The sequence below is a fragment of the Xenopus laevis genome, chromosome 4S (genome assembly GCF_017654675.1).
Source record: "Xenopus laevis strain J_2021 chromosome 4S, Xenopus_laevis_v10.1, whole genome shotgun sequence".
Classification (NCBI taxonomy): domain Eukaryota; kingdom Metazoa; phylum Chordata; class Amphibia; order Anura; family Pipidae; genus Xenopus; species Xenopus laevis.
Window position 1 is genome coordinate 81,041,735 of NC_054378.1, and position 25,942 is coordinate 81,067,676.

Below are 25,942 nucleotides of genomic sequence, written 5' to 3' on the forward strand. Positions count from 1 at the left end.
TAAATAACCCCCCAATCGTATTACGAGTACATTAAAATTTAATAGAGTTAAAAAAAATTCACATGAATTCGAAATTCAACCTTTAATAAATGTGCCTCTGAGACTAAAGAGGTACTGGTGAAAGAACCATAGTTATTGTAGTCACCCGTATAATCTTGATGGAGTCAGTTCTAAATTTAGGCATAAAAAATAGACTAGATTTTTCTTTTAGAAATGATAATAGAAGAACAAATGCAAAGTTCAAATGATGCCTCAATGAGTTCTGCCATTTGTACCTGCTTTCAATTTAAATATATAGATCTCTGAATTAATCAGTAATTAATGAATCAGTTTGGCACCTCTGCTCTATCTCAATATATATTGGTCACCAAAAGAATGGAGAAATGTTTTGGGTGCTAAAACAATTTCCAGTTCTGTAGGGTAAGGGTTAATTTTGCCAGAGAAATAGGTTTTTGTCCCAGTATTGCTAAAGGTGGGTTAAAGGATGTCAATATCCTATAGCAACAAAAACTATATCTTACACATGTGCTTTTAGTCCTGCTTTGCTGCAAGTGATTCTACAGACAGATTTATATCAGAAAATTAATATGTAATCAAAGACTTACACAGCTACAAGTTATATTGCTATGCCATTATTATCAGTTACAATTGATGTACATTATAAAAACAGGTGGGGGGATGACTCTGCTCTGGTCCTATTATGCATTGCATGATATGTATAGCACAGGTGCATAATCCTGGAAAACAACTCACTGTACAAATGCTCCCTTCATTATTCACAGTATTCCTTTGTTTACTTCATATGAAACTACTGGTAAGGCTGTAGATTAAGATCCATCTCAGCACTAAAAGGCAACCGAGATAAAAGGTGTAAAAGGAATGTACATAAGGCAAATTGTTTCGTTATTAAAGCATAGTAGTGTTTAAGGAAGACAAGTAAATTACACAAGGCTAGCTTGGCTTTCATTGAATAAAATAAGGAACTAATACTGAATACATTGTATACATCTAATAATCTATTCCCTGGTCACTGTACTGGCCATGGTAATCCCTAGGATAGTCATCAGGGTATTCTCCCTGATATTCATCGGGATACTCAGCCTGGTAATCACTATCACTGATTTCAGATCCATTTGTTCCGGTTCCTTGACTTCCATTATGAATGATTGGTTCTGTGGGGGCAGCGCAATACTTTGGATCATACACTTGCCGCCCAAGGCCATAGACGCTCATTCCTTTTTGAGAGGCAACTTTATTGGTTCCCATTTGCAGTGAAATAGTAGAGTTGTCCACTGGTTGTGATACTGCTTTCTGATCGAAAATATCTCTTCTTGTTCCTGGGGCAGACATGCCAGCCTGAACGGAAAAAAAAAATGCGTTTAGGAGAGGGCTTACCAATTGTTAAGCCAGTCATTTATTTATTAAACGCCAGGGGATAAAGAATAACAAGATTCTTAAAGGGGTTGTTCACCTTCCAAACACTTTTTTTCAGGTCAGTTGTCTTCAGATTGTTCCCCAGAAATGAAAACTTTTCAATTACTTTCCATTATTTATTTTTTATTGTTTTTCCAAAATTTAAGTTTAAAGTTTAATGTCCCTGTGTCTGGTGTTTAAGTCTGACAGCTCAGTAATTCAAGTGCAGACTCTAAACTGTTACAATTTTGCAACTTTTACTTGATACATTTCTCACCAGTATCTCTGGAGTATTAGCAACTATTGTATCAATTCTAACAGCTGCCTGTAATGAAACCCAGAGATTCTGCTTAGTAGGGATAAAGATAAGAAATGTATCAACTAAATGTATCAATTTAGAACAGTTTAGTGGGCCGGCGCCCCCCCCCCCCCAGAAATGCTTCAGAAGGTGAAAATGACACTTTAAAGTGTCCATTGTTTTTTGAACAACCACTTTAAAGGAGAACTAAATCCAAATTTAAGAACTAGAAATGTTATGCATTATGTTTTGTGCTTCTGTACCAGCCCAAGGCAACCACAGCAGGGAAGATCTGTACCTCCAGAGAATCCCCGGTAGCTCCCCATCTTCTTTTCTGCCGATTCACTGCACATGCTCTGTGCTACTGTCACTTACTGAGCTTAGAGACAGACTCACAATATACAGTACACATAGAATAGAAATGTCACAATATAAGGCCAATTAGTAATTAATACAAATAATTTCTACATGGCAGTACAGAAACCATTGCATCTAGCATCAGAATTTAATAATCAGCCCTGTAGCATCAGTTTATATTACAGGACAACCTCATTTTCTGCTTGATAATTTGTGATGACCTCTAAACTTAGCTTCTCAACAGCTGCTCAGAGCCCACTGAGCATGCGAGTGTCGCAGACACTTTCCAACATGGTGACGCCCTGTGACAAGTTTGAAGTCCTGGATCATTGCTGCTACTAAGAAGCTGAAACTTTAGGCTGGTGCAATAAGTGCAGTACATAAAATATGGCATTTTTAGCCTCATTCATTTTAAGGGTTTAGTTCTCCTTTAAAACATTATACCACATGCCTACTGGTGACAGCACTGAAGGTTGCACTTACCTGGCTAGCTCCTTTGTTTGTTCCCATCTGTAGGCTTATTGTAGTCTGGTCAAATGGTTTATCAGTTTGCATTTTTGGGTCATAAAGGTGCCTTCTGGTCCCATAGGCCGTCATACCAGCCTGACTTGCACATTTGTTTGTTCCCATCTAGAAATAACAATTGGCACTTTGTCACAACATTACAGTTAACCACATTTTCAAACTTTTGCCCCACAAGAAAGGAACTTTTGGAAGGATTTTTTTGCAAACATACCAAATGCTTCCTTGACTGCATTAATGACTTTATGGTGTGTATTCATTTAAAGGGATACTGGTTTTTTTCAAACCGCATCAGTTAATAGTGCTGCTCCAGCAGAATTCTGCACTGAAATCCATTTTTCAAAGGTGCAAACAGATTTTGTTATATTCAATTTAGGCTAGACATATTGTCAATTTCCCAGCTGCCCCCAGTCATGTGACTTGTGCTCCGATAAACTTCAGTCACTCTTTACTGCTGTACTGCAAGTTGGAGTGATATCACCCCCCCCCCGCGCGCAGCCTAACGACAGAACTATGGGAAGGTAACCAGATAGCAGCTCCCTGACACAAGATAAGAGCTCCCTGGAAGATCTAAGAACAGCACTCAATATTAAAAGCCAAGTCCCACTGAGACTGATTCAGTTACATTAAGTAGGAGAAATAACAGCCTGCCAGAAAGTAGTTCCATCCTAAAGTGCAGGCACAAGTCACATGACTGGGGCAGCTGGGAAACTGACAAGATGTCTAGCCCCATGTTGGATTTCAAATTTGAATATATAAAAAAATCTGTTTGCTCTTTTGAGAAATGGATTTCAGTGCAGAATTCTGCTGAAGCAGCACTATTAACTGATGCGTTTTAGAAAAAAACATGTTTTCCCATGACAGTATCCCTTTAAATATATTGGCATGTGTCCTTCTTAAAATGCAGGGTTCAGAAGGAAATAAGAGAGAGAACAATTGGAAAGTAACAGAACATTTAAAAAGAATATTACCTGTAAGCCAATTACATTTTGGCCAGCTTTCAGCTTTTCGTCTCCAAACTGTCTTTTCTGTTTTTCAGCATATTTGACCCCGATGTCCACTGATGTATGAAATCCTTTTGTCTTTGCCTAGGGTGCAAAAACACATTTTATTCCCATTGGAAATTTCATTGGATTACAAATTAAAAAGGACTCATCAAGCCAGATGTTTTAGAAATTCTATAAACTATAAACTAGCACACCTGACAGACTGGCTAGCTGCTCCGACCTAACCACTGGCCTGGGGGCTATATTAGCAGTAGTAAAAGAGAAGCAAATCCACTCCTATATTGAAAATTACTGTGCCTCTCAGTGCAGCTACAGACAAAAGCATAACCACTTCTCTCTACACCTGTGTACAAAACGCATACAACCTTTGTGCCCTTATCATAACCCAGGGGTCCCAAACCTTTTTTACCCATGAGCCACATTCAATTGTAATAAGAGTTGGGGAGCAACACAAGCATGAAAAAAGATCCTGGAGGTTCCATTGCCGTATTTGGCAGTAGATCTAATTTTATGCAACCAAAACGTGCCTCCAAGCCAAGAATTCACAAAATAAGCACCTGTTTTGAGGCCAATAAGAGCAACAGCCAATGGGTTGGTGAGCAACATGTTTCTCAAAAGCCATTGGAATCACTGCTATAATCCATATATGCTTATCTACATATTGGCTTCTTTATAATGCAGTTTTCTTAAAGGGATCCTGTCATCGGAAAACATGTTTTTTTCAAAATGCATCAGTTAATATTGCTACTCCAGCAGAATTCTGCACTGAAATCCATTTCTCTAAAGAACAAACAGATTTTCAATTTTTAAATCTGACATGGGGCTAGACATTTTGTCAATTTCCCAGCTGCCCCTGGTCTTGTGACTTGTGCCTGCACTTTAGGAGAGAAATGCTTTCTGGCAGGCTGCTGTTTTTCCTTCTCAATTTAACTGAAGGTGTCTCAGTGGGACATGGGATTTTACTATTGAGTGTTGTTCTTAGATCTACCAGGCAGCTGTTAACTTGTGTTAGGGAGCTGTTATCTGGTTACCTTCCCATTGTTCTTTTGTTTGGCTGCTGGGGGGGAAAAAAAAAGAGTGACTGAAGTTTATCGGAGCACAACTCACATGACTTGGGGCAGCTGGGAAATTGACAATATGCCTAGCACCATGTCAGATTTCAAAATTGAATATAAAAAAATCTGTTTGCTCTTTTGAGAAATGGATTTCAGTGCAGAATTCTGCTGGAGCAGCACTATTAACTGATTCATTTTGAAAAAATTTTTTTTTCTCATGACAGTATCCCTTTAAACTTTTGCCCAGGGCTCAAACGTCAGTCCCACTGCTCTACTCATACTTTCAGTTTAACTTGCATTTTAAGCTGGTGACATCAATAAAAGCTGCCAACTACGGGTTTAAAATCATATGCATCGAGGGCCCTATCAGTGCAATAAAAAGGTCCTCATCTGACAGGTCTCCATAGGCCCTGCTGTATGATCCCCAGCCCAGTGATCAGATCAAGCTGCGTATTCTCCAAACAAGCTGATCTCAACTTGTATAGGCAACTTCATATTTAATTCAGAGGTCATACTTGTTTATACAGAGTTCATTACGTGTAGTAATATTATTTCAGCTATTTGCTAATATAATTTACAAATTAACACAAAATATACAAATAAAATTAACTAGGACTCTTTAGTAATAATGTTGCTGTCCAGCAACAGCTGGCTGGTACTAGCAACTGTTTAGAGAGGTACTAGTTACTTGTCTTGGAGAATTTTTCAGTGTAGCAGCACAAATGCTATGAGGTGTACAACATAATGGCAATTTAATTTTCTTGAAACTATATTTTGCCTATATTATTCCCCAGACTTAGTTCATGAACAATAATTTAAATGCTTACCAAGCCAGCCAAAGACGCCAAAGAGGTTTGAACCTGGGTCATGTTTCCACTCTCAAACAGGTCATTGGCTTCAAAAATATCATGAGGCTTCATACCATACTCTTGCATTGACTTAATAAAGTTTCCAATGTTCTCCAGCTATAGAAATACATAAAATTAGTCATTAACATTTCTCAGTATAAAGCAAGTGAGTTCAGTCTTAATCAGCTTTTGTGGAATCAGCTAACAACCTTTCCATATAAACTTATTACCAAATGTGTGGCATTTAAAAAAAAATCTGACCAAAATAAACTTTAGGCTAGGCTTCTTAGTCGTTTGGAAACAGCTCCTGTGGAGCTCGGAGCTTCCAGAATTTCTTGGTTCTGCTGCTCAGGGAATAAATCAGTAGTCTCCATGTCAGACATTGCTCAGTGCCTGCATTTTCTTAAATATCAGCAAAAACTTGATTGTAATTGGTCATTCTTGTTTTATTGCCTGAGCAGGAGAAAAGAAATGCTGGTGGCTTGATTCTCATGAGCCGTCTACAAAACTAAAGTAGATTATACACCCCTTTTTTTGTTAAATACTAGAAAGTTGCTCAGAGGACTCCTTTACAAAAGTTTCATTGCCATGTTCTTAACTGTCATGTTTTAAACTGTCATATGTCATAATTAAAAAAAAAGATCCTAAAAAATGTGAATACTTTTCTCTCTATACAATTGGGAGATCCATACTCCATAATAAATTGCTGCAGAATACACTGGCCCTTTATAAACAAATAAAGGAATAATTAAGGAACGCCCAGGTAACAGGACTCCCCACTGTCTTTAAACGTGGCACTGTTTACAGTGTGCCAATGTGAATACTTCAGCCCTTGCAAACAATTACACTGATGTGGCTAAAAACACATTTGTATGATGAAATTATATTAGCCTGGACACATGCACAAAATGCTTGTTAAAAGTTAATGTGGTCCCTTAATATTAAAAATGGCATTATTCCCGCTCAGGTATTAAATAACATATGTACATACTATTTGTATTACCAGAGGTGAGAGGGAACACAATTTATCTTACCTTATGCCAGTTTAATTTTGCTTCATTAATCTTCCTGATTGATCCAGGCTGCAGTTTATTTATGAGACTAGAATGTAAAAAATATGCAAATTTAGATAAATACTAAATATTGTAATGTACTGGTTGTTCACCTTTGAGATAACTTTTAATATGATGTAGAGAGTGATATCTGAGACAATTTGCAACTGGTTTTCATTTTTTATTTTTGAGTTATTTATCTTTTTATTCAGCAGCTCTTAAATTTGCATTTTAAGCAATCTGGTAGATATTACAAATTACCCTAGCAACCATGCATTGATTTGAATAAAGGACTGGACTAAGAATAGGAGAGGGTCTGAAAGATGAGGAATAAAAAGTAACAATAACAATACATTTGTAGCCTTACAGAGCATTTGCTTTATAGAAGGGGTCAGCGACGCCCATTTGAAAGCTGCAAAGAGTCAGAAGAAAAAGGCAAATATCTATAAATCTATAAAAAATAAATAATGAAAACCAATTAAAAAGTTGCTTAGAATGGCTGTACTATAACATACTAAAAGTGACCTTAAGAGTGAAACACCCCTTTAATGATACAAAACAATTGCTTAGGACCAGCTCAGTTGCTGCATTGTCCCAGAAATTAAATAATGATGCACACTCTACGGAGTGTTTTGACTGCCTTCCAGGGAGAACTGATGTAATAAGAAGCACCTCACAGCAACTGCTTTTCATTCACCTATAAGGAGGAATTCCAGGAGGACAGAGTTGTTGCTTGATATAAACAGCAAGTTTCCCATTCATGTTATAAATTGTAAAGGCATTGGCACTTGGGTGGCAAAAATTTTGTAATTTAAAGACAGCTCATGTGGTCATTTCCAATGACTGAATGGGGGGGTGCAAATTGTAGCATTTTGTCCCCTCCCACAGAGCAGGAAAACTATACAAATCCTACTTTCTGCCATAAACATTAATGAAGAGGCACATTTATCAAGGGTCGGATCTCAAATTCATGCGAGTTTTTACAAACTCCCATAAACTCGAAATTCAAATTTTTATGAATAAATATATTTTTCTCAGCTCTGACGAAACTCAAATCAAATTAGATTTGAATTAGAAAAACTCAAATCGAATTTTAAAAACTCGATTCAAATTTTTTTGTTTAAAAAAAACCCCCCCAAAAAAAAAAACCTTGAATGTCAGGAAGGCTACAAACATCACCAAATTGATCCCTTGACCTCTCCCATTGACTTATACAGCCAATCAGCAGGTTTAAGGTGGTGAATAGTTAAAAGGGCCAGAGTATGATGAATCTCGAAATTCGAATTTGAATTCAAACTCAAATTGAGTTTGGATAATTCGCAATTTGAATTTTGATCAAAAAATAAAACATTTTGAAAATTCGAATTTTCACTTCGACCCATAATAAATCTGCCTGTAGTATCTACATTACTGAAGACAATATATAGGTGGTAACTGAATGGGAAGTCTAGGAAAACACAAGTCTTAACCAGAGCAGTGTCTTTTATATTTCCTGTAAAGGGATACTGTCATGGGAAAACATGTTTTTTTAAAAACGCATCAGTTAATAGTGCAGCTCCAGCAGAATTCTGCACTGAAATCCATTTTTAATAAAAGAAAACAGATTTTTTATATTCAATTTTGAAATCTGACATGGGGCTAGACATATTGTCAGTTTCCCAGCTGCCCCCAGTCATGTGACTTGTGCTCTAATAAACTTCAGTCACTCTTTACTGCTGTACTGCAAGTTGGAGTGATATCACCCCCTTCCCCCCCAGCAGCCTAACAAAAGAACAATGGAAAGGTAACCAGATAGCAGCTCCCTAACACAACATAACAGCTCCCTAGTAGATCTAAAAACAACACTCAATAGTAACAGCCAAGTCCCACTGAGACACATTCAGTTACATAAAGTAGAAGAAATAACAGCCTGCCAGAAAGTAGTTCCATCCTAAAGTGCAAGCACAAGTCACATGACTGGGGGCATACTGTCCCATGACAGTATCCCTTTAAACTATACATTCTTTTTTACATTGTGCAAAAGCGGAATTCAGGACAAATCCTTACTTGCAGAGAATGACACCATCTCGCAAACCTTGCTGGAAGTTTTCACCAATTATCATGCCAGTCACTTCTTCTATCCAAAGACGCAGCTCATCTTCCATTTGAGGGTCATATTTCTGTGCAATCTGTAATTAAAATAAAAAAGGTCATACACTACATCAGCTGTAACATTTTAACATGACATTCAGTGAAGAGAGCAAAGTATCAAAGGGCCATAGCTACAGATAATTGTTGCAGCAGAAAGTAAATACAGAGGAGACAGAGTTGGTATAACCAGAGTATTAGCACAGCTGTAATGCAGCAAATGTAACCATTTATGTGGCAGGTATATGCTTCTGAAGTTTGCATTTTCACCGTTGCTACAGAGGAGCAGGGTGTTACTGGGGGCTGCCTATGCTGTCAACTGGGAAGGGACTAGCGTGGGACAACTTTTTAAATACTTGTTTCCCACTCCTTTATGCAATTATAAAAATTGCACCAAACCATATGTAATGAGCACTGGTCCATACAGAGCTAGATCTGCTCATATGGTAGAAACACCAAGGAAATGTCTGCAAATGTTGGAACCAAGCAAGCTGCACCAGGGCTAAGGATCAGTCTACATGAAAGGCCCTGGCACCCAACCAGGAGAGGGTCACATTCACAGCCTGACACTATAATAATAGGATGGGCATTTACAGCCTTCCCAATGAATAGCTTTATCAGACATCAATCAGGGGAACAAATGTGGCCTAGTTAACAGCCAAGATCAGACCGTGTATGACCCTCTTAATACAGCTTATAATGTGATGGTTTATATAGGTGATTCAATATTCAGGGACAACTAAAAGGTATATTTTATTATTATGTCATATTTTAAAAACATTAAGGATGGATTCCCGTCATTATAAACCATAGAAGACAAAAGCAGAGTTCTTCCTCAGTTAATTAACTATAATATTTATCTTGAGGAGAGTATTTGAAGTTTCTGCATTGCAGCAAAAAACTAGACGTTTTACATGACCTAACAAGTGAAAAATCTGTTTCAAATTTCCCCACAACCCCTGGCTTTCTGACAAATGCTATAAACTTTTTCTGCATGAAACCATGAGTGGGAAGTTTGGAAGTTTTCCTTAAGATGGTATAAATATAAAGTCTGATACATGTGAAGTCTTTCCTAGTCCCTAAACAAAACCCTCTCTTATACATTTATTGTATTATCTGATAACATTCTGAGGTCACATTCCAAATAATTTTGCACTATATGAGTCAAATATCATGCTTTTCATTTACTAGTAATAGAAGGGGGTAGCAGCATTTTCTCTGCTGGAGGGCAGCAATGGACCAAATGTCACATGTGCCTTACACCCAACACACAAAGCAATGTCTAGCTATATTGTATGCCTTTACTGCATCATTAGCAAACATGGCACATAATAATGTTAAACCATTTCCTTAATCAGGAGACTGTTCAGATAAAATATTGCAGAGCAATCAAATGTTGCCTTAAAGGAAAACTATACCCCCAAAATGAATACTTAAGCAACAGATAGTTTATATCAAATTGAATGACATATTAAAGAATCTTACCAAACTAGAATATATATTTACATAAATATTGCCCTTTTACATCTCTTGCCTTGAACCACCATTTCGTGACTCTATCTGTGCTGCCTCAGAGATCACCTGACCAGAAATACTACAACACTAACTGTAACAGGAAGAAGTGAGGAAGCAAAAGGCAGAACTCTGTCTGTTAATTGGCTCATGTGACCTTACATGTGGTTTGTATGTGTGCACAGTGAATCTTATGGTCTCAGGGGGCGGCCCTTATTTTTTAAAATGGCAATTTTCTATTTATGATTACCCAATGGCACATACTACTTAAAAAGTATATTATTATGATAATGGTTCATTTACATGAAGCAGGGTTTTACACATGAGCTGTTTTACTCAGTATCTTTTAATAGAGACCTACATTGTTTGGGGGGTATAGTTTTCCTTTAAAGGAGAAGCCTCCACTCGCGAGAGGAGCACGGAGGAGGAGCCGGCATGCCGCCCCAAATACTTTGCCGTCCTAGGCCCGGGCCTTTGTGGCCTAGCCACAAAACTGTGCCTGATAACACTTTAAATATGTGAGTTAATAAGGAAGGTTGGCCTGACAGCCTGAGAAAATGCATGCTAAATTAATGCTGCAAGATAAGCAAATAATACCTTAAGAATTAAAAAAAAAAGTTGGAAACTGGATCTACTTGAAAAGAAAATGTTTAGATATTCAGATCAGCTGGCCCTGAAAAGGTTAAGAGGGAGCAGTGTGCAAACATGGCATACAAAAGCACCACCTTTGTATGTACTATAAGATATAAGATGTAAAAAAAAAAAATTAGGGATGCACCAAATCCACTATTTTGGATGCAAAATTAGGGGCAGGGAAGGAAAAAGTGGAAAAAATTGGTTTACTTCCTTGTTTTCGAATATAGTCACGTGAAATCCTGCCATCCCCATAATTTGCATATGCAAATTAGGATTCGGTTCAGTCAGGCACAAGGATTTGGCCAAATCCGAATCCTGCTGAAAAATGCAGAATCCCCAACCGAACCCTGTATTCAGTGCATCCCTAAAAAACAAAAATATTAAAATAGCTCTGCTGAGCACTTGCAAAGATATTTTCCCAGCACAGCTGGAATTTTTTTTTTCTTATTAACATTGTAAACTGGGTTGTTGATCTGATCAGCAGTTGGTTCTAAAGCTACAGCTGTTTTTGTGAAATTTATCTACTAAACCCAGACTAGGAACCTGGCAAATGCCAGAGGCAAGATGAGAGATGCCACAGATATGCACTATTTACTGGACCTGTTCCCTGTCTGTGTGTCTGTGTGGGGGGGGGGGGAATGTGCTGTAAATTTTAGAAAAGCTGGAACCCCACTATCTCTATTTCACTATTTTCATCAAATACACAAACAGTAGAACCCCCATTTTACATTCCCTGATTTTAAGTTTTCCCTCATTTTACATTGTTGTTTTGTGGTCCCACCTATATATTATGCATAATACATTTCCCTGATTTCACATTTTCCTGGATTTAACACCATTTGTTCTGGTCCCATGAAAAACATAAAATGGGGGTTTTCTACTGTAATTTCTTACATAACAAAGGCATATTTGCAAAATGTATTTATAAAATGTAAAGAATTGGGGTGAGCATATAACCTTGCTTGTTTGCATACATGAATTCATATGAACTAGGGATGCACCTAATCCAGGATTCGGTTCATGATTTGGCCGAATCCTTCTGCCCGGCCGAACCGGACTCCTAATTTGCATGTGCAAATTAGGGGGTTCGGCCAAATTCAAAATAGTGGATTTGGTGCATCCCTAGAATGGACATTCAAAGTTATCTGATCAGATAATTGTTTTTCTTATTGGGCAGATATTTGTAATTTATATAATGAGATATATTGTAATTTATATAATGAGATATATAATGAGATCAAAAATCTTTAGTTGACCAATTCAAAATCAGTTTGTGTTAAAGGAGACATTGACAAATGAGTGAAACAGAATGCTGGGGTATCTTAACTGGATGACCATAGTACCTTGGGTCTTCCATGATCTATAAGAAATGTGACCAATAGTCAAGACTGTCTTTTGTGTGTGTGTGTGGCTTCTGTTTAGAGTTTTACTGTCACTTTCAGCACTTTTGGAGTGAAGACACCATTTCCTCATTTGTATGTGAAACAAAAACAAGGAAACACAGTTTTATATCCATTTTTTATAGAATACCCTATAAGCAGACGCTCCACCATTGGCTTTTAAAGCATGTTGATTACTAATCAACTCACAACAAGAGGTTTCGCCCTAAGAATTTTTTTCTATGAGTGTTTGTTTACTATTGGCCAGTTATTCTTGTTTTCAAGTTGTGCTTTAAGAGTAGAGATATCTATTAAGGATCGAATTGGAAATTCACATTTTTTTGGGGTCAAAAGTCTGAAATTCAATTCAAATTTGTATTTCGAGATTTATCAAAACTATATAATAGGAATAATTCAAATTCGACTATTCGCCACCTTCAATTTGAAGATGTTATTAGCCACAAAATCGAGTTTAGTTGAATTTGATTTGAGTTTTCGGGTCGGTAATATTTAAGTTTTACATATTCAATTTTTTTTCTTAAATAAATACCCCTCAATCAAAATTTGGAGTATATTCAAATGTATTACAGTTAAAAAAAACAACTCACATGAATTCTTGATATATGGGCCTCCCAGTGTATGCAATGTTATGACACTTATTATAATAATATACTGACTATGAAGCTTTTCCTTCATCCAGGTCATGGTATATTTAATATAAGTATAATTGTTTTATAATTACTTAAGATATTAAAATATACTGTACACACCTAAACCAGCCTGCAGATGGAGCCAAACTGCATAAGAATAAATGTAAAATTATAACTTGGTAGGCAATTGCTGTGGAATGTTGGTTAAAGTAAATGTCTAGAGAAAGAAATGTGAGATACACAGATGAAAGGAATAATGGTGCGCAGAGTGGGGAAGAAAATAATAAAGGGAGGGGCAGGAAAGAAAAAAATGGCTGTCATGTGAAATGAGTGTATGTAATGATTCTGAAGCCAGTCATTAAATGATGAAACCCAAAGAGAATAACACACTGAACTCAAGATCATTTCTCAAAATGCAGTGTCTCACCTGCACTTCAATGTGGTGCTGTGGGGACAGTGACAACTGAAAAGATTGGGTTCCATTAAGCGTCTCACTTGGTTTTGGGGGTTCAGTGCCATGGCTACATCGACAATGAATGCTCTCCACTAACTCATGCGTTCCAGTGAGGTGGAGCATATACACATACACACACACACACTGGAAATACATTAATAAATGCCTGCGTGTAAGGGCCCTAAGTATTTTGTTGAGCTGCCTTTTTCAGCAATAATATTCTTTCAGACAGATTTGCTCCAGGTGTTCAGGTTAATCAGACAATGAAATCAACACACTGGGGTCAGATTATGCAAAATGAGAGATTAGAGTTTGCCACATAAATCTATTTATCAAAAGGTGAACTCCACTGAAAAATACACTTTTAAAAATGCTATAGGAATGAATAGAAAGCGTATGAGTTTTTCTGTGGCAAACTCTCATCTCACATTTTGATAAATCTGCCCCTGAATGTTTAGTAACAATTGATTTAAACACATTTTGCATGGTTTGCGCAATAACAGGTGTATTCTGCTATACAGCCATAAATATCAATCTCACATTTACTAATAGCACACATGATGTTTTGTTGTCTATGGTAAAACATGTCTCCAGCAAAGGCAACAAAACGTCTGAAAATACCACTGTATGGAAGTCAACCACAATCAGCTCTTGTAATAGTTGTTGTCCTCTCCTTAGTTATAAACTGATAGTTAAAGTGTTGCCATGAGGTGGGATGCATTTAAATGTACTGCACAGCAAATGCATGTTTAAATGACCATAGGTACGTACCCTAAAGTATGTAACCTTAGGACATTTTGTCACCCGCAATAAATCTTCCCTGCAACAGACCACAAAAGTCAATTGCTTGCTTCCCACTGGCTAACATTAATATTGCCAGCGATGAAGCATACGGGGGCAAAGTCGTCCTTACAAGAAAACGTCAGGTGACTTTGAAAGCTGAAGTGCTGCATATGTTTCACCACCGGCAAATGGAATGTTAGCTAGTGGGAATGAAAGGAAGGAAACTAGTCAGTATATATTGGCTTCTATGAACTCAGCTTGCTATGGTTATCTTAGTTAGCCAATAAAGGTATCACCTTTAAACCACTTTATTATTTCAAAACGGTTGAACTGTAACAGGTTCTATGCAAACACGTTGAATGCGGCACATCTGATGCCTCGTTAAACCTTTCACTTGTGCTATACATCGCTGCTGAAAAATATTGTAGTCTACTGTATGTATCCGAGCTTAGTTGAAAATAGTTATGCAGCACAGGTACTGTATATTATAGGCGACTTTTGTCAATAAGTAAGGTCCTCTCCTTATGCATTAGACGTGCATTCTGGATTAGTATCCTTTAGTTTAGCTATTTGGGGTTAAAACAAAATGGGCACTAAAACTGAGAGAATATTCTAGTGGAAGTCAGAACTGTTCTTGTGAGACTACTAAGAATTGCTTATGAAGTTTATTGTCATCACAATTTATAATAATGTACAAAAACTTTTAGCAGAAGTGAAAGATTTTAGAGTTCATTTCGGATTAAGAAAGACAAAAATATCACTGAGAAGTGATATTGCAACTACCTCTAGTAATTATTATTACCTACCAAAGTAAAATGATTAATTTTCATGCCAATCTGCTTTAATACTTTCCCTGCCAAAAACATAGAATTTATGTTTTAGGTTAGGTCAGGCATGTTACAGTCAGGCCCGGGGGCAAAATGTGGCCCGTTTTCAAATTTACACCGGCCTTCAGCCTCTATCATGAAATGAATAATAATGCGGCCCGCCAGCACAGTACAATCAAGAATCGCGTAGCCGTAGCAGTAATATTTGGGCACATTAGTGAAATGATCTGCCACTTGGTCTATACTGCTGCCTGTGTGCTGAAGGTGTTAGAAATAGACACGTACTGGCATGTAGTGATGCACCACTCTCACATACGTCTTTAGGGCTGAAGGTGCAATAGACATACCGACGTGCTAGTACAGTAAACTAAAGACGTATTTGAGAGTGGCGCGTCACTCTGTGCCAGTTTGTGTCTATTACTAACACCTTCAGCACACAGGCAGCAGTATAGACCAAGTGGCAGATCATTTCACTAATGTGCCCAAATATTACTGCTACAGCTACGCGATTCCTTGTTTAAATGAGTTAAATGATGTTAATGGTTCAAATAATGTCAGGCTGAATGGTCGGCCCCCACACATTTTCACCTCACCAATAGTGGCCCTCGTTGCATAAAGTTTGGACACCCCTGAGTTAGGTTATTCTTAAATCAGTGGAAAAAGTACATGGTAGAAAAGCATGGCAGTAAAAAATGTTAAAGTACCTGCCAAAACAAGGGCCTAGACAAATCTGGAGCAGACCAGAATTACAAACTGGAAGACTGTTTAAGTAAAGTTGGCCACAGACATGCAGATTTTACCCTTGTATCAGACGAACGATCATACGTTGCAATCTTCCGACCTGCCACTAATCATTCGATTAAATACACTAGTAAAAGAATTTAGACAATCACCATGGTACGGAAAATGTCGGGACAATCCAAACACAGTCCGAAAACCGTATAAACCTTCGATTTGTACAATTTTAGCTTTGCGTCTATGGCCAGCTTTAGATGATAGAGGAGGAATAATTGTAAAGTTGAATTCTTTATTTAGACAAATACAGATTACTACTTAATATTTATGAGATACTATAATTTCCAGCATAAAAGAACCAAGTTTGATTTCCCCAACAGACTTGTCAGGTGGAATATAATTTGTTGGTAGTTTTTATATTAGATGAGTAACAAGCACAATCTGTGTGGCTATGCCATAGGAACAAACCTAATTATAAAACTATGACATAAGATAGTAATAGTTGTAAGATTAATTTCTCTTTTATAGCTGACCAATAAAATAATATCAGTATGCTTAAAGAGGACCAATCATGCTAAATATGTTTATATATATTTTTACCAAATCAGTGCTTACATCTAAAGATGCAGTTGTACAATTACTCCCGACAGGCATGTCCCGTTGGAAGATAATATTTCCATGCAGTTTACACATCAGATTTTTGTTATCAGTGCCAATATATTTTACATCAGACATGTAGGATGCAATCTATCAATCTGACATCATGCTACAAAATCTCCTGTGTCGTTTAGACTGGTATTTTATAATGGCAACACCATGACAGATATTTACAGGGATTCACATCAGAGTGTAAATGCCTGGAAACACCTGAGTCAGCACTTACTCTTAGAATTCCTTCTGCAGAACAACTGATTAACCAGAAATCCTGCATGAGGGGGGGGGGGGGGTTATTCCCAGTACGTCAGAACTCAGGGCTCTTACAGCAGCCTCCCAGTGTAGCTGCCTTACTACAGAACAATAGTACAAAAAGGAGCAGCTCCTCTTCACTTTCTGACCTGCCAAAACACCATGAACTGGCCAATGTGTTGCATCGTCAAATTTGGGTTTTAAACCTGCCTCATTCCCAAGCTAACGCATATCCATGGTACATTATTTTGGGGCTGGTGTTTTTGCAGCTTGGCTCTACACACATTTGTAAGAGTCACTAGACAAGCTTTTCCATTTGGGGAAAATCCACTCTGGTGCCATCACTAAAAAGGCTTCTTTTGAAGCTCCATACACTGACCAATGAACATATGATGTAGTCCAAAAAAGACCAAAACATCAAATTAAGTGGCCTATTAAAGAATCTTACCAAACTGGTATATAAATATTTAAGTAAATATTGCCCTTTTACATCTCTTGCCTTGAACTACCATTTTGTGATGGCTGCCTCAGAGATCACCTGACCAGAAATACTACAGCTCTAACTGTAACAGGAAGAAGTGTGGAAGCAAAAGACAGAACTGTGTCCATTAATTGGCTTATTTGACCTAGCATGTTTGGTTTGTTAGTGTGCACCATGAATCCTAGGATCCCAGGGGATGGCCCTTAAAATTACAGTTTTCTATTTATAATTACCCAAAGGTACATATCACTAAAAAGGTATATTATTATGAAAATTGTTTATTTACATGATGCAGGGTAGAATCTAAAACAGAACCAATTTCTAAGACCCAGACCCAACCCGAGCCTGCAACCCGAACCGCACCCCGCATATTTACCCACTTTGATCCGCTACCCGACCCGGACCCACAACTGCCTTATCTGCAACCCACCAACCACCATCAAACAGGAAGTGATTGTGCTGCAAACCGGAGGTGACTTCATCAAAAGTGGGCGGGACAAAAACAAGTTTTATAAAACTTTAAAAGGAGTAAAATATAGACAATATTACATAATATAAATTTAGACGAGACCTGCAAACCGACCCGCGACCATACCCGTACCAGAAAATCCTCCTCTAATTCGGCACGGTACCTGCGGGAACCCAACCCGCTGCAGGACTCTAAAGCAGGGTTTTAAATATGAGCTGTTTTATTCAATATATTTTTATAGAGACCTACATTGTTCCTGGGATATAGTAAGTTCTACCATTCCCACTATCATAAGACATTCAATTCACTTTTTGTCTTGTGCCCCACTATTCTACTTTTAAAATGTAAGTTCTAAAGAGAATGGGCCCCTTGTAAGTACACTGGCAGCACATTATAAAAATGCTAAGATTTCCTTCCATTAGTCCTGTACAATGCAATCAGCGATAATGAAGGAGCTGCAACCTTGCCTTGGAACAGCTTTTCCATTTGTTCTGCACTAGAGGCCTACACCCAGCTGCAGACTAAGAATTCCTTTTGCATCAAAAACCGCAGAGTACTGTAAGTCATTTATTGATCCTGTTTATACATTCACTTGCTGTTTCTCTATTAAGTGCTATACAGCACTGCTCTAATGTAATCTGCATTATAACCAGGCATATCTTGTCAAATAGCTGGCCGGTTATCAATAACAGTTCCTTTTTGATGTATGTTAAACCAACACAGAATAGGCGACAAGTACAAAGAAAACATTTCTAAAAACAGTAAAGAATTAAAATGACAATGGCCAAACACAACACTAGGTAAGAAGAAATACCATGCTGAAGGGGTTATTGAAATGGGAAAACCAGCAGCAAGCCTTTGTGCTCTGCTGCTTGGCTGCAGCCCCTGGTAGCAGACAATGAGCATTCTGTATGCAGAGCCTAAACCATTGGATGCTTCCTCGGCCCAGAAGCTGTGAGGTAATGCCCCTGGAATGTGATGGGGGGGGGGGAAGGGGATAGGAGAAGGATAAGACTTTATTTTTTCCCCCTGAGTTTTCCCAGACTTTGAAGAAGAAGGCTAATTAATATTGAGCAGACAGGCAACACCATTATCCTCTTCAGTTTCCTTTTCAGACTTTAAGTGCAAGGAGGAAATCGGAAGTAAAAGGTGTGAATTTACCCTTTATTAGAAGAGATTTACCGATAGGAACACGGGGAAAGAAGAGCTTTTACATCTTATTAAATCATCTTAAAATGACATAAGGGAATGGCCCAAGTAGCACGTGTCTCTGTCTTAAGGAAGACAAATCGCCAGACAAATCTAGGAATCATTGCTTGTACTGTATAAGCCCAACAATTTGCAACTCAACTTTCAACATAGGCCTCAGTGTTTCTGGTTAATTGTTCCACGTGGTCACAAGACTACTCCTATAGATAAAATTCTCACCCAAACTTTCAAATGATGTTTCAGCCCTTATCATACCTCCCAACATTTTGAAAATAAAAAGAGGGACAAAAAAGTTGCCACGTGTAGCGTGGTGAAAATGTTCTTGAACATGCCCATTTTTGTGGCCACACCCGCTAATTACCATGTTCATTTTACATAATTTAGCAGGTTATGAAAGTTTGAACATATTTCTGTGGTTTTTTATCAGTAATAACTAATGGAGGTGAATTGCCCTTTAAACTGCGAGTCTAACTTTTCCCAAGGGACCTGTTATATTATATTGTTACAATTACTTTTTTGCTTATCTCGAAATTGTTACAAAAGTATCTTATCTGCTGCTGTGGCTGTTCTGGGCTCTCTGCCAAAAGCCAATTAAGTTAGAAATGTTGTTTCTTTTTCTGGCTGTTCAGTGCAGAGAAAAACTGGACTTTCCAGTACAAACGAGGGATAACGGGTTGAGCTGTCAAAAGAGGGACTGTCCCTCTAAAAACAGGACAGTTGGGAGGTATAGCCTTATGTCATACTCAGTATGGTTTCCCAATTCCCATTACTATAATGAGAAGCAATGTACAGTGTCTCTCCACATGACTATCATTTATATGTCATAAGAGCAACATTTCCCTTCTCTTTGAAAGAACACTCTAGCTTCCCTTCCAACATCAGCACATAGGATATGATAGCACATAGGATATGATAGCACATAGGATATGATAGCACATAGGATATGATAGCACAGTACCAGGTTTACCTGCTCTGGCTAACCTCCATTGTATCCTTTTTGATATATTCAAACAAAAGACCATGTGATTTGAGGAAACAGTTATGAATGTCACACACAACAATGCTCCCTTTAGGAAATTAACTAATTTAGTTAAATACTTAAGCAACATTCCTGGCCTTTTTGCCATATTTAAGGGGCATTATACTTCCCCATAATATAATGTTTGCACTTTTTGTCTATTGTTTTAATAAGGAATATGTATAATTTTGTTATTTCTTACACTAAACTGGGTAAAATGGAAAGACACATCTTTATGTTCAGTTACTTGCTTCTTGTCCTGACAAGGTAAAAACAAATCAAATGAGAATACACAAATCTTTCCCTTCAGCCAGCCTGTTTTTCAGCACAAGCCTTATTCATTTAATGGATATTGAAAAGGGGGGGAGGGGAATACTACCCCTTTAAAGCTAAAGACACATCGAGTGGATCCACTGGCAGCATTTTTGTTAACATGAACAAAGTTCAACCCGAAAATATAGATTTTGGGTACAAATTCACCAGTGCAGTGACAAGCACTAATAACTCCGTAAGCAAAAAATGTCAGCACAGAAGTGCCCCGTAGTTCCTTTTTTTTTTTTACGATATTTAATTTCAGATTTCTGTTCATAAAACATTAAAGCTATGTACACATTTAGTGAACTTGAAAAATGTGAGAGCTGCACTACATTTCAGCCTATATTTATAGCAGGGTAGGGTCATTTAAGATGCAGGCAAAATACTTCAACTGCATAAAATGCATTTAACCGTTGCACAATGCATTACATTTGTTGTTTGCAGCTACAGTACAATACCCCCGAGATCTGTCCTAAGTACAGAAGCTGCTGAAGAACAGCACAGCCTGAAAGTGCACTAGAACACCCATGTGTCTACTTAGTTGGAAGAATAAAGTTGCTCCTCCTTTCACCCTCTAAGTGCCAACAAATGTAGAGTAGTTTAGTTGGTTATGTTCTTGCTATGAGGGTGCTATAACCTACTGTTTGACTTGGCAAGTTTTGCTCATTCATTTATTGTAAAGGTGGACATACACATTGTAGCCCTGCATGCTGACAGATCTGCTCATGGGCCAAACAGATGGATACTGTAGAAAGAGCCATACATGGTGTGGCCACCTTCCTACTGTTTGGACACAGTCTGTACGATCAAAAATATTAGGGAGTGAAGAGGGTCTGCAGCTTCTCTTCTCTTCCTCATATGCTAGCCAATATGGTGCTTTGTGCAGACTTATCTTAAACCAATCAATATCGGTAGTACATGAATATTGGGCCTCATGCATGTGTTTTGCACAATCTGTGTGTGTGCCAAACTGAAGCCTCGTTGTAATAACTTAGTGGTCAGCACTATCACCTTGCTGAGCTGGGTCATTAAAGATTCCAACTGGAGCCAAGGAGTTTGAACATCTCATTGTAACTGCATGGGTTTCCATCCACACTTTATAAACATAAAAACAGGCCCCTGAAGAAGCTGACCCTAATGATGATATTATAGTAAAACACTGTGTAAATGATTGCTGCCATTAAAATGATGATGTTGATGTCTCTAGCAACTTGGATATTTGCAAAATGGAAGCACCAATAAGGAAGCCCATCGTTGCATTCTCAGATAGTTTCTCAAAGTATTTAAACACACAAGGAAGTCACCTGAATGCCCCTGGCAACATTTCTTGTACAACGAAAGTTACATTATTTCTGACCATGTATAGCTGCTTTGTGTTAAAAAAAAAAAAAAATCTACAAATCTATATTAACTATAATATGCTACAATGGGCATATTTTGCTGGACTCTTTCATATAAAGCACTATTTTTCTTTTAGGCACTGACCAGCAGAAGGTTGATTTAAAATCCCTTTGCTGATGTTAATAGCGGATGATGCATAGTAGTAACGCTATTACTTGTATTGGATTAGCCTAGAAATGGCTTCCTCTGCTCAGCAATTTAGGTCTATTTATAAGAACTCGAATTGCTGGTCTGATGTCAACACTTTGTTGGAAGGATTAAAGGGATACTGTCATGGGAAAAAAAAAATTTTCCAAAATGAATCAGTTAATAGGGCTGCTCCAGCAGAATTCTGCACTGAAATCCATTTCTCAAAAGAGCAAACAGATTTTTTTATATTCAATTTTGAAATCTGACATGGGGCTAGACATATTGTCAATTTCCCAGCTGCCCCAAGTCATGTGACTTGTGCTCTGATAAACTTCAATCACTCTTTACTGCTGTACTGCAAGTTGGAGTGAGATCACCCCCTCCCTTTTCCTCCCAGCAGCCAAACAAAAGAACAATGGGAAGGTAACCAGATAACAGCTCCCTAACACAAGATAACAGCTGCCTGGTAGATCTAAGAACAACACTCAATAGTAAAAACCCATGTCCCACTGAGACACCATTCAGTTACATTGAGAAGGAAAAACAGCAGCCTGCCAGAAAGCATTTCTCTCCTAAAGTGCAGGCACAAGTCACATGACCAGGGGCAGCTGGGAAATTGACAAAATGTCTATCCCCATGTCAGATTTCAAAATTGAATATAAAAAAATCTGTGTGCTCTTTTGAGAAATGGATTCCAGTGCAGAATTCAGCTGGAGTAGCACTATTAACTGATGCGTTTTGAAAAAAACATGTTTTCCGATGACAGGATCCCTTTAAACTTAATATTAGGACTGCAACAAGAATGGTAAAGGGCTAAAATAGTTCTTATGTTGCTTAGTATTCCATGTATGTTCCCATCTCACTTTTTCACTATGTGCTTATTTCCTAATATGACACGCCATGACCTCAAATCATCTTGGCCTGATGATTTGTATTACAAAAACTGTTGATATGCACAAAAACAATCCAACAGCCATGTGACACCCCTTGCTTGATTAACAGATGAATCCCTTTCAAAGTTGCAACATGACAGTTTAAAGGAACGCCCAACTAACATCCCATCCATCTGATAAGGAACTAAAGCTCTCTGCATAGTCTCTACCATCTCCACCCAGTACAGAGTTAGGTAACTTGCCCTGTAACAAGTCTATAGGAATTAGCACACCTTGTCAAACAGACCCAGCTAATTTTTTCCAGGACAACAGATGTATCAATGTAGGTGTGTGCTAAAAAGCAGCTACTGGGAAAACATCACACATCATGACAGAGAAAGTATGAAAGAATAGAAATAGCTATAAAATTGGTTTGATGTATTAGATAAGTGGAGAAAGCAGGTATAAAAAAAGAAAGAAAAACAACCGACATACCAATCTATTATCTACTGCAGGTATGGGACCTGTTATCCAGAATGCTTGGGACCTGGGGCTTAATGGATAACAGATCTTTCTGTTATTTGGATCTTCATACCTTAAGTCTACTAGAAAATCATGTAAACATTTAATAAGCCCAATGGGCTAATTCTACTTTCAATACGGGTTCATTATGTCTTCGTTTGGATCAAGTACAAGGTACTGTTTTATTGTTACAGAGAAAAAGGAAATCATTTTAAAAAATTTTGATTATTTCGATAAAATGGATTCTATGGGAGAGGGCCTTTCCATAATTCTGAACTCTATGAATAACGGGTTTCCGGATAATGGAACCCATACCTGTATTAACATTGGGCCTGTGTCAACTATAAAGCTTGATCCACCAAGGCAGGTCATGGAAGTAAAACCTCTACAAATAGTCAAAGTTCACAGAAAACAAGGGTTTCAAAAACATGATGATTTTATATTGGCACCTATCCAATATGCAAATGTTTTACCAAGAATGTTGCCAACACAATACTATATTATTGGTTTTCTAGTGACAATAGTGGGTGACTATTCCAATGGCAAATGGCCTTAGGCACTATAGTCCTTATAGTATTAGACCAGGAGTCCCCAACCTTTTTTACCCGTGAGCCACATTCAATGGGAGGCCACTGGGAGCAACATCCAATGGGTTGGAGAGCGCATGTTGCTCACAAGCTATTGGTTGGGGATCACTGTATTAGACTGTTACCTTTTACCCTTTGCAAAGAAACCACCATGAATGCCCTCAGCAGTGCAGCGCATCCCTCACTAGCCCTAACACCCACTACAGCAATGTAATGAGGGTTTTGGGAAACTGCTTTGCTAGGCAGTTGGGAATAGAAGTTCCTTTAGGAGAGCAAAGCAGCCCTTACATTAAAATCATATCTAAATGATAAGTGTGTTTCTGTTTATATTTAAAGGAGAACGAAACCCTAAAAATGCCATATTTTATATACTGAACTTATTGCACCTGCCTAAAGTTTCAGCTTGTCAATAGCAGCAACGATCCAGGACTTCAAACTTGTCACAGGGGGTCACCATCTCGGAAAGTGTCTGTGACACTCACATGCTCAGTGGGATCTGAGCAGCTGTTGAGAAGCTAAGCTTAGGGGTCGTCACTAATTATCCAGCAGAAAATGAGGTTCGTCTGTAATATCAGCTGATGCTACAGGGCTGATTATTAAATTCTGATGCTAATTGCACTGGTTTCTGTGCTGACATGTAGTGATTATCTGTATAAATTACTAATCAGTCTTATATTGTGACATTACTATTCTATGTGTACTGTATATTGTGAGTGGGTCCCTAAGCTCAGTAAGTGACAGCAGCACAGAGCATGTGCAGTGAATCAGCAGAAAAGAAGATGGGGAGCTACTGGGGCATCTTTGGAGACACAGATCTTTACTGCTAAAGGGCTGTGGTTGCCTTGGGCTGGTACAGAAGCACAAAACATAATGTACAACATTTCCACCTACTTCTTTAGTTACACTTTCCTTGTCCTTTAAAACCAAGACGTAAATGTAAGACACTCCAGTGGTGTTTGCATATAAACAAATAAAATGACAGCACAGGGAGCATTAGTACACAGCACAATAAGTATATTTATGGCACATGGATTAATTGTTCCTGCAAGTTCAATGATCTATACAGATTCAGTATTTTTTTTTTTTTTTTGCTTCAACCCAGTTGATACAGTTTCACTTGGCTCTCCCATCTCGTTGCAAAACTGAAACAGATACAAAGCCTGAGGTAACACAAAAAGATTCCCTAATGAAATTAGGTGACAAATATTTTCATGAGGAAAGAAAAGCAGAGGGATATACAACAAAAATAGAAAAATGAGGTAGATCTACTCAGATTGCTCCTCTGAGCACTTTTACAACTAATAGTAATCATCTATTTTAATCAGTTTTCTGAGATATTTGCAGGTTGAGAACAGTTTTCTCTAGTCCCAGTATCAGTGACCCTGACTGACTAATCGGTGGCTGTAGGGGTTAGTTAACCATATGTTCTCCGTCACTCTCACTGACGCGGTTTAGGTGAAAGCCTGGTATTGGTTACTTAAAACTACAAACGTCTTATAAATGACTACATATGCTTAATAATAATGACAACTGCTAGAGTGCTCGAAAGGTTTACATTATTTCTTTTATAGGGGGGAGGGGGTTAGATTCCCCTTTATTGCAGTTTGAGTGTGAATTCAATGTGTGAATTCAATGACCCTCCTGGCTGGGATAATCCACCAGCAGCTCCCTATTGTCTCCACTAGCAGAGCCCAGTTCCTCCCTGTACAGCTCAGTGTGAGCGCAATGGGGAGAGAGGCAACATTTACATAAACAAAATCCCCTCACGCACCAACTTTCTTAAAGTTATAGGACTGAGACTCGCAGGAGCTTCAGGAAGTTAGTTAAACATCTGCGCCACCACATACTGGGCGCCCCTATAACAGGGCCAGATGGGAGAGACAGTTCCCCTGGTACATGAAGGAGTGGTACATTCCATAGCAAGAAACATATACGACACGACCACTCACCTTGTTTTTCACCTCAGCCGAGAGGCCGTAGGCTGGTCCCTTGTTGAAGTTTGACATTATCGCACGGATCAAAGCAAAGCAAGTCAATAGCCTATAGCGCACTCCAACAGAACCTTCTAGTCCCGCTCTCCACAAAGGAATACAGTGGGCGTGTCCCTAAGGAAAGAATGGGCGGTGACGAAAGGGGGAAAGGGTGACGTACGCAATGTAGCTGGACCCACTTTGGTAAAACCGCTAGAGGCGGGAATGGGAGAATTGTCCCTCCAGTTGGCTGCCAGCCCCCGCCCCATCAAGTGGCTCGCCCGGCCACGCATGAACTGCAGATTTGTGGGAATGGGTTCATTTTTTTCATGTTTCCGTTAACCCCAGCCGTGCGCTTAGAGAAGTTTAGGGAACGCTTTTGCTCGGGTATCATACCATGCTCATACT

General features: G+C 38.3%; 1 protein-coding gene across 1 annotated transcript; it reads right to left on the reverse strand.

The window, feature by feature from the left end:
- Positions 1-25,729, reverse strand: cnn3.S (calponin 3, acidic S homeolog). The gene is made up of 7 exons (XM_018260992.2): positions 25,514-25,729; positions 8,599-8,720; positions 6,535-6,601; positions 5,480-5,617; positions 3,562-3,678; positions 2,552-2,698; positions 1-1,356 (listed from the first exon to the last, which is right to left on the reverse strand). Exons 1-7 carry the CDS (start codon positions 25,568-25,570, stop codon positions 1,009-1,011), a joined length of 996 nt encoding a protein of 331 aa, XP_018116481.1. The 5' UTR covers positions 25,571-25,729; the 3' UTR covers positions 1-1,008.
- Positions 25,730-25,942: the final 213 nt, after the last annotated feature.

Bases quoted from the DNA above. Each gene is read 5' to 3' on its own strand.
- cnn3.S (XM_018260992.2), bottom strand. From the start codon at position 25,570: ATGTCAAACTTCAACAAGGGACCAGCCTACGGCCTCTCGGCTGAGGTG. The intron at 8,721-25,513 runs GTGAGTGGTCGT...TTTTAATTACAG, and splicing joins CGGCTGAGGTGAAAAACAAG to ATTGCACAGAAATATGACCC. The intron at 6,602-8,598 runs GTAAGGATTTGT...TTTACATTCTAG, and splicing joins GATGGTGTCATTCTCTGCAA to TCTCATAAATAAACTGCAGC.